Raw genomic sequence first — 11401 nt, 5'->3', positions numbered from 1 at the left:
TTATAGGCTCTTTAGTCTATTTTACCCTTTTAATTTAATATAGTGATAAGTTAAAATAGACGAAAATTTATGAAAAGGATCTAACATGTAACGCTAACATATAAAGAGAATAATTAAAGGAGCCGAAATAAAGAAATACGTTTTACAATTAACTCTAAAATTAAAGCCTATTGTTTTAGTTGTTTGTAAATTATATAGATGCCACAACTTCAATATTTTAGAAATATTAAAACCCCGGCCTGTTGCATTGTATTAATAATATCCTAAATTTATTGAGTTTATACATTTTTTGATTAATGTACTTCTTTTCAATATAATTACATGTATATTTGTAGGTACGATTCTCATTAAATTGGACTTTCTATTGTTAAAAATTCTAACAAATCAGAACCGACTTGTAGGTTATATAAACAAAATTTAGCCATGTATCAAACCAGCGGTTTCAGTGGTAGCCATCCATATTCATAAAGAGAGCAAACTTGAAACACCAGGTTTACAATGTAGGTTGATACAAAAGCTTTAATGTTCAGAATTTACTGAGAGCTGAAGCTACAGAGTTGTATGCTTTATCTATGTCCTCTTCCGTCATCTCAATTGTTTCATCACTGTCATAGTCGGCACTTCTAGTGGGGGTGTCATTCCGTTCTTTGCCTGTTCTCTTGGTTTCACCAGTCTTCAGCTTTTTCTTGTTAGGAGATGAATCATTTAAAATTTTGAGTTCCTTCTCGTAAATGTCTTTGCAGGCCAGTGCTTGCTTGTATAGATGTTTTTTGGGAAGTGAATCTGGCTTATCTTGAGAACGTTCAAGCTTAGCCAGTTCCTCTACCACTTGAGGTACAAAGCTCCACTGCTCGGATATATCTTGGATTTCCTAGGAGAGGGCAAATATTTTGCAAATAAAACATCTGCAGTTACTTGACAAGAACCAATGAACCATAATCTCTTACTTCGACCAATATGGCCCACACTCCTCTTTCAAAATTTATCAACAAGAAAGATAGCAAAAGATGCCCATGACAATAACATTTAAGGGAAATTTTTACCCAGATGAGAAAGACAGCTTTTGACTGTACAGCTTCAGCTAATATAAATATGTAATGACAGCTTTTGTTTCCGTAAGCAGAGTCTATCATCAGTACATTCTCAAATCAATCTTTGCATGTGTATTAGATATGTAACGAAAATCTGTGTGTAGATAATTTATACCTGATCTTGCTTCAGAGAATCTATAGCGTCTTGTAAACAAGTCAGAATCCCTTCAGCAGCTATCTTCTTTATATCGCTTGGATCTGGCTGTTAACAGCACACAAGAAACTTGTTCACAGCTGAACAATTCAGACCATACACGATACTCCCTCCGTCCCTTTTTAGTTGTCACATTTCTATTTTTGTAGGGCAAATTGACTAATTTTTGACCAAAGATTATAAGTCACTCTATCATTATTTTAAAAAATTGAAAATTACATCATAAAGTATATTAAAAGTTATTTCCGGTGACATATCTTTTTTATTTTTTCACTTGATAAAATATTAATAAATTTCAGTCAAACTTTGGTCAATTTGACCAGCACAAACCCAAAAGTGACAACTGAAAAGGGACGGAGGGAGTAATAATTAATAAATCTTGCAAAGATCCCACTAGGACATCCTTGAACCCTGACTGCTCTGAATGATATATGATAATTATCCAGAGAAAAGCGTGTTAAAGAGACATACTTACAATACCATTCAAATGTAGGCAAATTACAGTAGAACCATTGTCTACACATTTTAAAAATAGAGGAAGTTATGGAGTAAATCTTTTGTGATTGGAATACAGAATAACAAGAGAACAGTAAGATTTCATGGTGTGAGCACAACACATGAATGGTGCAGCCATTACTAAAAAGATTGTTAGCACAGGAGCCAAGACTTCTATTTTTTTTAACAGATTGGTAGCACAAGATTGGCAAGTAAGAAGAGCAATGCAATTTACCTTTTCATCTTGACTCTCCAACCAGGATATGGTTTTGCTAAAATCATCTGCAGCCCATTTCTTCACTTTAGAAGGTACAAAGTACTCATGCTCAGTACTAGAAGCTACACCATGCTTCAGAGTGAGCGGGAAGATGTGAGCAATAAATAAAACATAGTTTATTCTAAAGATGACTAACATATATGTTGAACCCTATAAACATTGAAGATAGAAGAATGCACATGCAAACATTTTGATTATCTAAAAGAACCTTCACAGACGATTTAGGACTGGGCTTCGAATATGCATCCTTTTTTACCTGCTTCTGGGATTTTTTAGATGTTGATGGTTCTTGATCTGCACAAAGAACATGTAATCATACTTCCAAACTAGATTTGGTAAAAAATTATAACTCATACTGCTGCACATAACAAAAAAAGTGTGCCTTCCTAGTTTCAGATTTAAAGCTGTATCTAAGTTATACCCATCTAATTAAAAAAAACTCATCGACTTACACCTGATAGGATGTTAAAAAAAAATTTAGGTGATTCAAAAACTTCATGCAGCTGTATGTTTTCGAAAATAATTTAGTAAAATATCTAAGCTCAAGTATGTGTATGGCATGTATATCTGATCACAGAAGAATATATTTTGTTTTCTTATGTCAGAAGAGAAGAAAGAAAAGAATATATTACAGTATCAAGTTTATCATATAGAGGCAACAGCTTATCTCATTAACTTAGCGGTTGGATAAAAAAGTCTTAAACATTCAATTTAACAGAAATTTACAAAAATACAGACCTTGGATGGTTTTGGAAGCTATAATTTGTTTCCTCCAAGGCTTACCAGCATGCATAAGGTAACTGTCAATATCAACAAGTTTCTTCTTGTCGTAACATTCTGATATCCACTCCTATGACAGCCGATTACAAAATTATCAGACGTTACACTATGAAGACTACTTTGGTAGAATATCCGATGACACACTGCACAAATATAAGTAAAATCTGCCCTCCTGGACTAGAAATAAATCCCTTATAACTGTTTGGATATAAACTAAAGCATAATAACAAGATACAGAGTTCAATTTTATAACACAGTTATAGACCTTCTAGATATAATTAGTAGTGATGAATTCCTATGCCACAATACCCAAACCATATTAAACATGTAGGAAATTTTGCTTCTTTGAGTAGCACATATTTTTACAACAAAACTTAACCCAATAAATATTGGACATATCATCAAGGAAGGATCAAGGAATAAACACTACAACAAATAAATTCCAAGGGGTCAAACCTTTGAAACGATAGTTCCACAATCTGACTCAACTTGCCGAAACTTTGGCGTATTAGGAAACGCACACACCAACAATGTGCAATTCGAATTCCAGTCACCTTGATACTCTGCTCCCATTTCCATAGCTCGAGACCGCAATACACCCCGCTCCGGATTAATAAACCCCGACAGTACAAAAACTACCCCTTCCTGCACACATAATCGACAAACATTGACCACTATCCTAACAAAACTAAAAAACCCAGAACTTCATCTGCTATGCTAATTTTACGATACCAGTAGCTTGGAAAACTCATTATCCTCCTTGCCCCCTTTAGCCTGTTTCTGGTTTTCACCACCATTTTTCTGGTCTTCCCTCGCACTCATCCACGACGGAAGGTTCCTCTTTTTGTTACCCCCCTTACCAGGGCTTGCACTTGGATCAGACATTCTGTCACACACACAAATTACATACACACAAAAACATAGTTACATTACACAAACATATCAAATCAGATAACAAATAAAAATACAAACTTCATCATAAAACTCAAACCCCATATCAAAGATTCAATCTTTATCAGAAAACAGTGTCATCACAGTCCAGATTATACGTGAATTGCATGGCAAATATCAAGATTTTATGATAATTAGGGTTTTAGTTAACCTGATGAATGCAATTACATAAACTAAGAGCTACTAATTATTCAAATAGGGGTTTAAGAATTAAGATCTTGCCTGTAATGTCTCCGTGGAGTTGAAGAAATCAAGAACAATGTCCAGCCTGATTAAACTCCTTTTGCAATTCACACACACTATATACTTTGCTTCAGTCAAAAAATAATTTCTTTTATTATACCTTTTTTTTTTTTTGGAATAATTTTTTTATTATACCTATTTATGAGATGTGGGATGCGGATACTCTAAATTGTGTATTTAATTTAATTTTGATCATGGTAGAGATTTAAGTCGCGATACGTATGATAAAGGTTATTTTTGTAAAAATTTAGTTAGTATAAATCTTTAATTATTTATCAATATATTGGATATAAGCAGTGTTACAGAAATCGAGAATCGGATCGGAGATTAATCGGAAGGATTAATCGGTGTGAAAATCGGATTTATTTTAATATTAACATATTATTTAATATTTAGTTATTATTATATTAGCTATTTAGTAACTAATATATTTACTATATTGATAAACTTTATAATTACTCATATTTAAAGTAATATAGTATTTTAATTCTAATAATTTATCATATATACTTCAATTAATAAAATATATAAGGATTAATCGGGTTTCAAAAATCGGATCGGTGGCCGACCTTGCAGGGGATTAATCGGTTAAATCGGGAATTTTTAAAACACTGTATATAAGAGAGTAAAGAATTAAAAGAAAATAAAAAATAGGACACCGGAAGATATTGACAGAAAGTTGTGTATGAATTCAGTCAATGAGCTACGAAGGAGCTATTTATAGTTGATGGTTCGGAGAAAAAGAAGACTTAGTGAGGAAGCTATTCAAGTTTTCTTTAATAGGTATTGCCGTATTGGCGTATTACAAATCTTCTTTTCAAAATTTATTAATCTTCGCAAATAAGTTTTGCAAAGTCTTTCTTAACAAGCTATGCAAGTCTTTCTTGAGGGTTATTTATTTGCCAACTAAATATTATTTTATCTTCTTTCACAATATTTTTTGTATGATAATTAAATTTAAATGTATAATATATAATAATTATGTTTACAATAAATTAATAAAGTATATATAAATTTGAAAAGGATCGGTTATCATGTAGAAAAAGTTGAGAAGCATTTTTTTATTTTAAGCAAGAAGCGTTTATTTTAAACTCACCCAACGGCCCCAATAACTTGTCTCGCGTCTCCTGAATAACAAGCGAGCTTCAATTATTCGAATCAACGGTACAGGCGCAATTCAGTAACGAAAACTTTAAACTGATTAACTTGAACTGAGTACACTATAGACAGAGGACTTGACGCTGTTCAGAGTACCTGTGCTTCTATCAAAAATGCCCAAGAAAAAAAAAAACTATCAACGAAATTTATGTACACCAGGAGAAAAAATTAACAAACATGGTCATCTCCTTTGCTGCAACCCGTGCTACAAGTCACCAGAACTATTGAGCAGTCGGAACTCTGAAGATGATCAATTTTGAGAAAAAGACTAACCGGGTGATTACTGGAGATTATTTGGGACTTTGGGTTGACAGAAAAATGCTGCTTCTTATAGCTAGCTCACAAAACCTAGCCTTAAAAGAATCAAATAAAAATAAGTGGCTGGTGTTACTTTACTCTCAGAGTCTTGAACAGGACTTGTGCAAGCATTTTGTACATGTGCTTTTTCAAGTACATCTTCTCTACTTTCTGTCGTCCTCTGATTCCCATCTCCCGCCTTGCAGAAGGATTCTGAAGCAGATACTGAAGATTATTGGAAAGAATGCGAGACCCTGGACGCCCCAGAGGATGAAGAAGGCCAGTTAAATTGTGTTCAACAATCTCCTTTGTTCCTCCAGCATCTGTACCAAGTACCTGCATAGGGGTGAATGTGAAACACAGCTCGTAGATCTCCCTCTATGTATTTATCAGATAGATGTTGCAGGTCACCCCCATGGGGTGCATCTAAACAAGTAAACATTCATAGACTCATCGTTACAATGAACATTTTCTGATCAAATTTGTAGCCCCTTGAATCATTAAAGATAGTTTGCCTTGTGCTTTTACAGTAATTGGTTAATTAGTTGTCATATTTACGGGATAGTAAAAAGTCTCTAGACTTTGATGACAAACAAATCAACAACTTTTTCACTGTTTAATTGTTCATATACCTTTCTTCAGTGTTGGCCAGAATTTTTTCTTAGTCCTCAAAGTATGAAAGAAAAAGGGGGCTAGGTTATATTACCACAATATTTTTTACTGAAAAAGATATCACATTTCAATACTGACTTTCTTTTATCAGTTGCAATATCGAGTTGGAACACTAATTCAGAAACAAACTTATGTGGTAGACAAGTGAATCAACAACCTCCTCAATCTCACTGTATCATTGTTAGAACTCACAAGAGGCAGCACGTATAAATGTGAACATGTACATTGAAGTATAAGATCATACATGATAAAGACAGTACCATTTTTTGAAAAGCATAAAGCTTACGTTGATTAATACAAGCCGGTGACATTTATCTAAAACTAAAACTAGTAAACAGGTAAATTACCCCAAACATTAAAGTAAACAAATTTATAAAAAGGAAACAAGTACCGGAAGACCAAATGCCATAGCCTCAATTGTGACTCTTCCAAATGTCTCTCCTAGTCCCTGTACACAGATCGAATACAATTGAGATTTAAAATATAAACATTAATCATGAGATGAGACAGAAAAGAAGGACTGAACAAATTAGATATATTAGAAAAAGGATAGTAATGTCGTGTCAAAATTGACTACAAAAAAGGTTCCGAGCAATATTTTGGAAGGTATAATTAAATATTGTTATTTTTAACTAGGTAGAGTCACTCACAGCTCAACATCAGTGCCCATGTTCTATTTTGAGAATTAAGATACCAACATGTTCAAAATTTGCCTAATTTGTAGCGGAAAACTACCATGTGCCCATGTCATCATTTGCAGATGCCTGTACAGTGGCATATAAAATATGTGTCGAGCATAAAAAGGACAACTGAAACAACAATGTGACAAAAACCACTTTCATTATTTCTCCACAACCTACTCCCCAGCGGGTACTCTGCTTCCACAACTATGATAGCTAATCATACTATCTCCCTACTTCTTGCACCAAAGGTATTCATAGCTTTGAGGTCTTGCTAAGGTGAAAGGTCACTTATAATTTTCGGCCCCAAAGACTATTGACTGAAAGTATTAAAGTTACCTCTTAACAAAAAGTTAAAAGAAAAGCTCTAAAGTATTAGCACGAGAAAGTATTCAAATTAAAAGATTAAAAGTTTTCTTAACAAAAAGTTTATATACTGAAAAGAAAAGCTCTAAAATTCAAATTAAAAGAGTCGATATTAAGAACATATTGAACACCTCCAGAAGATATGTGCAATAACTGACTCTTTTTTGTAAGAAAATATATACGGTCCATTATATGACAATGTGAATTTGCATAACAAACCCCGACAACAGATGCTGTATATTTTAACCTGGAGCACTTCCACAGGGAAATCTAGTTAGTATGAGTCAGTTATACCACCATACAAGTGCAAATGAATTGATACTTGATGATGGAATTATATTTCACTAGCCAAAAGCATCTGCAGTGATAGCTATAATAAGCTTCCTATTGTTTAGAATTCTGAAAGAAGTTCACCTGAGAGTTTATAACATATACATCTGCAGCTGCATAAAGAGAGGCAACACGTGTAGTTGCTGCAGTCCAGAGGACTGACTTCGATAAGTTTGGCTGATGAACTAAGAACTTGAGTATTGCTTTAACATAACGCACTTTATTGCTCTTAGATCCAACAGAACCAATCAGGACCTTAAGATTCTCTTCGTTCTTGTATACACTATCAGAAAACAGTTTCTTTATATTGCCAATATTTCCCAGACGATAAGTTTCAGAGTTATTCACCGAGTGATAATATTCATCCTTCTCAGCTAAACCATCTACAGAAACATCTTTTGGAGATGGTTTTTGGTCGATCATGTAACGTGCTGCTTCAAGAAGCAAGAAATGGCCCTTCCCAGGATTAATACTGCTTAATGACATTACAAGCATATCATCATCTGTCAATCCCATCTCATCTCTGACCGACTTTCGCAGTAGCTTTCTTTTATCTAGCATATTCTCTATGCTAAAAGCTGGAGTATTTAGTGAACAAGCAATCCCTGCTGCAAAAGCCAGTTCATCATTAACAGAAAGTGTAACTAGTGCAGGCCGCAACATCAACTTAATATTTTCTTCTGCGCACCATGCGAGCCATTGTTTAGACTGCAATTTGGAAAGAAAAATCAGCATTCTCACACGGTCGAGGACACTCTTTGAACGATCAAAGTACTCACGCCTGTTTTCCATTATCCACCAAACAATTTGCCGTGAAGCAGAAGCAGGGGAATGGTCAAGATATTTCTCTGAATCCACAATTAAAAGAGTGGTCATGAAACTATTAATTGAAATCAATAACAATAAAATAAGCGAATATGTTATGTGAAACAATAATCAATTCAAAAGAAGTATCAGGAGTCAGGACAGATACTTAAAAAATCGTGCTCTATGTAAACCATCGGCTACAATATACACAAGCACACACATTTATATTAATCAATTTATACCTGTTTGCAATTCATCTAGTGCAATACTTATAGACTTCCCCCTCAGTGTGCGCGTCCAGCTTATAAAACCTTTTACTAGGATAGTCTAAAGGTAACTAAAAATTCTTCGCTTATAGTTTTATTTTGCACTAGATACTGGAGAATGAGTATAAAGATTTTCTTTTAAATTAGAATTAAGAGGATATGATCAGAGACCTAAGACTTTTCTATTACAGATCAACGAGGTCTTCCGTCTGAAATCTGACTAAAGAACAGGGTGAGGATGCTACATGCTCCACCCGGGGGGGCTATTGGAGTATATAAATTTATTCCTAAGCAGAGCTATAGCTTAAAAATTTAATATAATTATCTGGTTCTTAAATGAGTTGAAGGATAAACTATGGAAAAACGCTTACCTATCCATGATGCACAGACTGCTGATCCTGCAATGACGAGATCTGCCTTCAGCGCTTTCTTGAAGCTAACTCTTTCTTTATCCTCTACAATTTTAATCCTTCTTCTAGCAAGCTCAGGCATCAAACCACCCTTTTTACTAAGAACAACAGCAGATACTGTTGCCCCACAGCTAAGAAGCTCAGTCGCCAATTCCAACATTGAGAGAGGAGCTCCAGTCATAGAAAGCTCATGAAATATCAAAACAAACTTTTTAGACCAAACAAGACGTTGAAATTCACTCCTCCTGTCACAGGTTCCTGACCGCTGTTCAGGACTCCACTCCAATATACTATCCTCTAGAGAACCAAATGGACCAACAAGAAACCCGTAAGAAGAGTTGCTCATAGGAATGTCTTCCTCCTGCATTTCTTGCACCTCCTGCACCTCAATATTATTGTTTTCTGTATGTTGAGGTTTTACTTTCTTACCAAGAGCCCCCCTACGTGAACTACGTCTAAGTCTCTTGACCTTGTTCCTCTTCTTCAAAAGTACTGTCAGGGGAGATAAAGTATCTTTCCCCTTCTTTGTCAAAACCACATCCAATTTTACTGCATCAGCATTATTTCTACTAATATTAGATTTAACTAATATAGTACCTTCATCTACAATCAATCCCCGATGATGAACATGTTCAGATTCAGGATCTTCATCAGTATTTAAACTCTCATTGCCAAAAATTCCCTCCTTGTTGTCCCCATGAGCCCACCTTGACTGGTAATAAAACCCAGCATAAGCCCAAAGCGTAATTAAAAGCAGCCACAGCACAATCCGATTGCTCCGAAACCAGCTAGCACTGAAGGCACTACTAGTTCGACCTTCCTTTCCCGGTGTTCGGCCAGAGCTTATTTTCCGAAATGAAGGAGAATTCCTAGGACTTGATCTTCCTGATAATGACTTCATCTGTTTCCCTAAATTTCATGCAAATCTAATATATTCGAATTCACACTCTCTGTTGCTAACTTGAAAAGAACTTGAAAACCAACAAGGATCTGCATATCTGTAAAACAGATATTCTGAAAAACTACACAAACTCCAAAATTCATGCGATGAACCTCTCACTGAAACAAAATACTATTTGTGCAGATGTATACATTTCAGACCTACACAATAAGATAACCACTCATTTAAGCAAAACTCGGTAAATTCAAAATTACGATCGCTAAATTGGTGAATTTACTATCACTAACAATGAATCTAATTAAACCTATAGATTCTCAATTAACAATAAAATAAAAACGCAGTTAAGCTAAACCAGGCAAATTCATAGTCTACTAAGTCTAAATCGGTAACTTTACTCTCGCTAACAACTTATCTAATAAGATCTACAGATTCTCAACCAAGCATGAATGTTAGTAGGTAACTAAATTAAATTACAAATTCACGACGAAGTCAAAAGAATTCAATGGATTCTCAATCAGAATTGAAAATATAACTTAACTTGACGAATAATTACACCGGGATGGAACACAAACTATCGAGACAATCAGTATTAATATTCAACAAAGATAAGCTGAGTAGCGAATGATATTATAAAAGTGTATCGATCAGTGTCGCTTACTTGTTCACTTAGATCGCCGTGACTGAGAAGATGCGAGTAACGGTCTATGGTTGCAATGTGAACTCGCTCTCTAATCACAAAGCTTCCATTGATTCGTAGTTATGTAGAGAGAGAGAGAGAGTTGATTTGAGAAATAGTTGAAACTTGAAAGCTGTAACTGACAAGTTGACACGGGAGAGAGAGAGAGAGAGAGAGAGAGAGAGAGAGCGCGCGCGCGCTACGCTGCGCTGGTTTTAATCTTTTTATTTTGACCCGCGCGGTGATCTGCTGTTTTTTAACTTTTTAGGTTTCTGGCGGGTAAAATAGCCACTGTAATTATTGAATTTTACCTCTGCGACCAGTTATATACTTTATATTATGTTCTATATTTATATTTGTATAATATTTGTGTTATAAAAAGAAGTTAATCTCATCGCTCTAATAGTGTTTGAGAAATTTTAATTTAATAAATTATAATAAGTGACCTCGAATCTCCTAAATCGCATCATAATAATCATAATCACTGGTGAGATTGTCTAAAAGTAAAGAATTTGTACATTTTATGTGGGTTAATCTACACCTATACAAATATGTTAAAAAAAAATCTAAAAAACAAACCATTCTATATTTCACCGCAAACAATTTATAGTATGCTACAATGGCACAATGTGATGTGCTACAAATCACTTAGCTGGGGACAAAAAATTAGAAGTTGGGCAATTTTCACTAGCTACCACCTGGAGAACAGAGAAACATGCATGGTTAAATTTGTTATCGACAAAAACAGAAGTAAGATTTGGCATGAATATTATGCGACTAGCAAGCGATTGAAACAGGAAAGAAAGAGAACTCTATTCCTGAAACCAAAGATCAAAGGTCCACACTA

General features: G+C 34.6%; 2 protein-coding genes across 4 annotated transcripts; both read right to left on the bottom strand.

Annotated features, from left to right (window-relative positions):
• Positions 1-426: 426 nt before the first annotated feature.
• Positions 427-4084, bottom strand: LOC108220135 (DNA-repair protein XRCC1). 2 transcript variants are annotated; one of them, XM_017393813.2, is made up of 8 exons: positions 3971-4084; positions 3530-3683; positions 3254-3442; positions 2756-2867; positions 2226-2311; positions 1976-2089; positions 1207-1293; positions 427-871 (listed from the first exon to the last, which is right to left on the bottom strand). In XM_017393813.2, exons 2-8 carry the CDS (start codon positions 3680-3682, stop codon positions 527-529), a joined length of 1086 nt encoding a protein of 361 aa, XP_017249302.1. In that variant the 5' UTR covers position 3683; positions 3971-4084; the 3' UTR covers positions 427-526. The 2 variants fall into 2 exon arrangements, with proteins under 2 accessions (XP_017249302.1, XP_017249304.1); XM_017393815.2 differs by having other exon boundaries at positions 2274-2311.
• A 1083-nt stretch (positions 4085-5167) lies between these two features.
• On the bottom strand, positions 5168-10785 carry LOC108220297 (uncharacterized). 2 transcript variants are annotated; one of them, XM_017394030.2, is made up of 5 exons: positions 10537-10785; positions 8939-10078; positions 7579-8342; positions 6510-6566; positions 5168-5782 (listed from the first exon to the last, which is right to left on the bottom strand). In XM_017394030.2, exons 2-5 carry the CDS (start codon positions 9876-9878, stop codon positions 5537-5539), a joined length of 2007 nt encoding a protein of 668 aa, XP_017249519.1. In that variant the 5' UTR covers positions 9879-10078; positions 10537-10785; the 3' UTR covers positions 5168-5536. The 2 variants fall into 2 exon arrangements, with proteins under 2 accessions (XP_017249519.1, XP_017249520.1); XM_017394031.2 differs by having other exon boundaries at positions 8939-9975; positions 10537-10735.
• Between the last annotated feature and the right edge of the window lie 616 nt (positions 10786-11401).

This window comes from Daucus carota, chromosome 5 (genome assembly GCF_001625215.2).
Source record: "Daucus carota subsp. sativus chromosome 5, DH1 v3.0, whole genome shotgun sequence".
Taxonomy (NCBI): domain Eukaryota; kingdom Viridiplantae; phylum Streptophyta; class Magnoliopsida; order Apiales; family Apiaceae; genus Daucus; species Daucus carota.
Note: the sequence above shows the minus strand (reverse complement) of the source record. Positions and strands in the feature narration are given on the sequence as shown.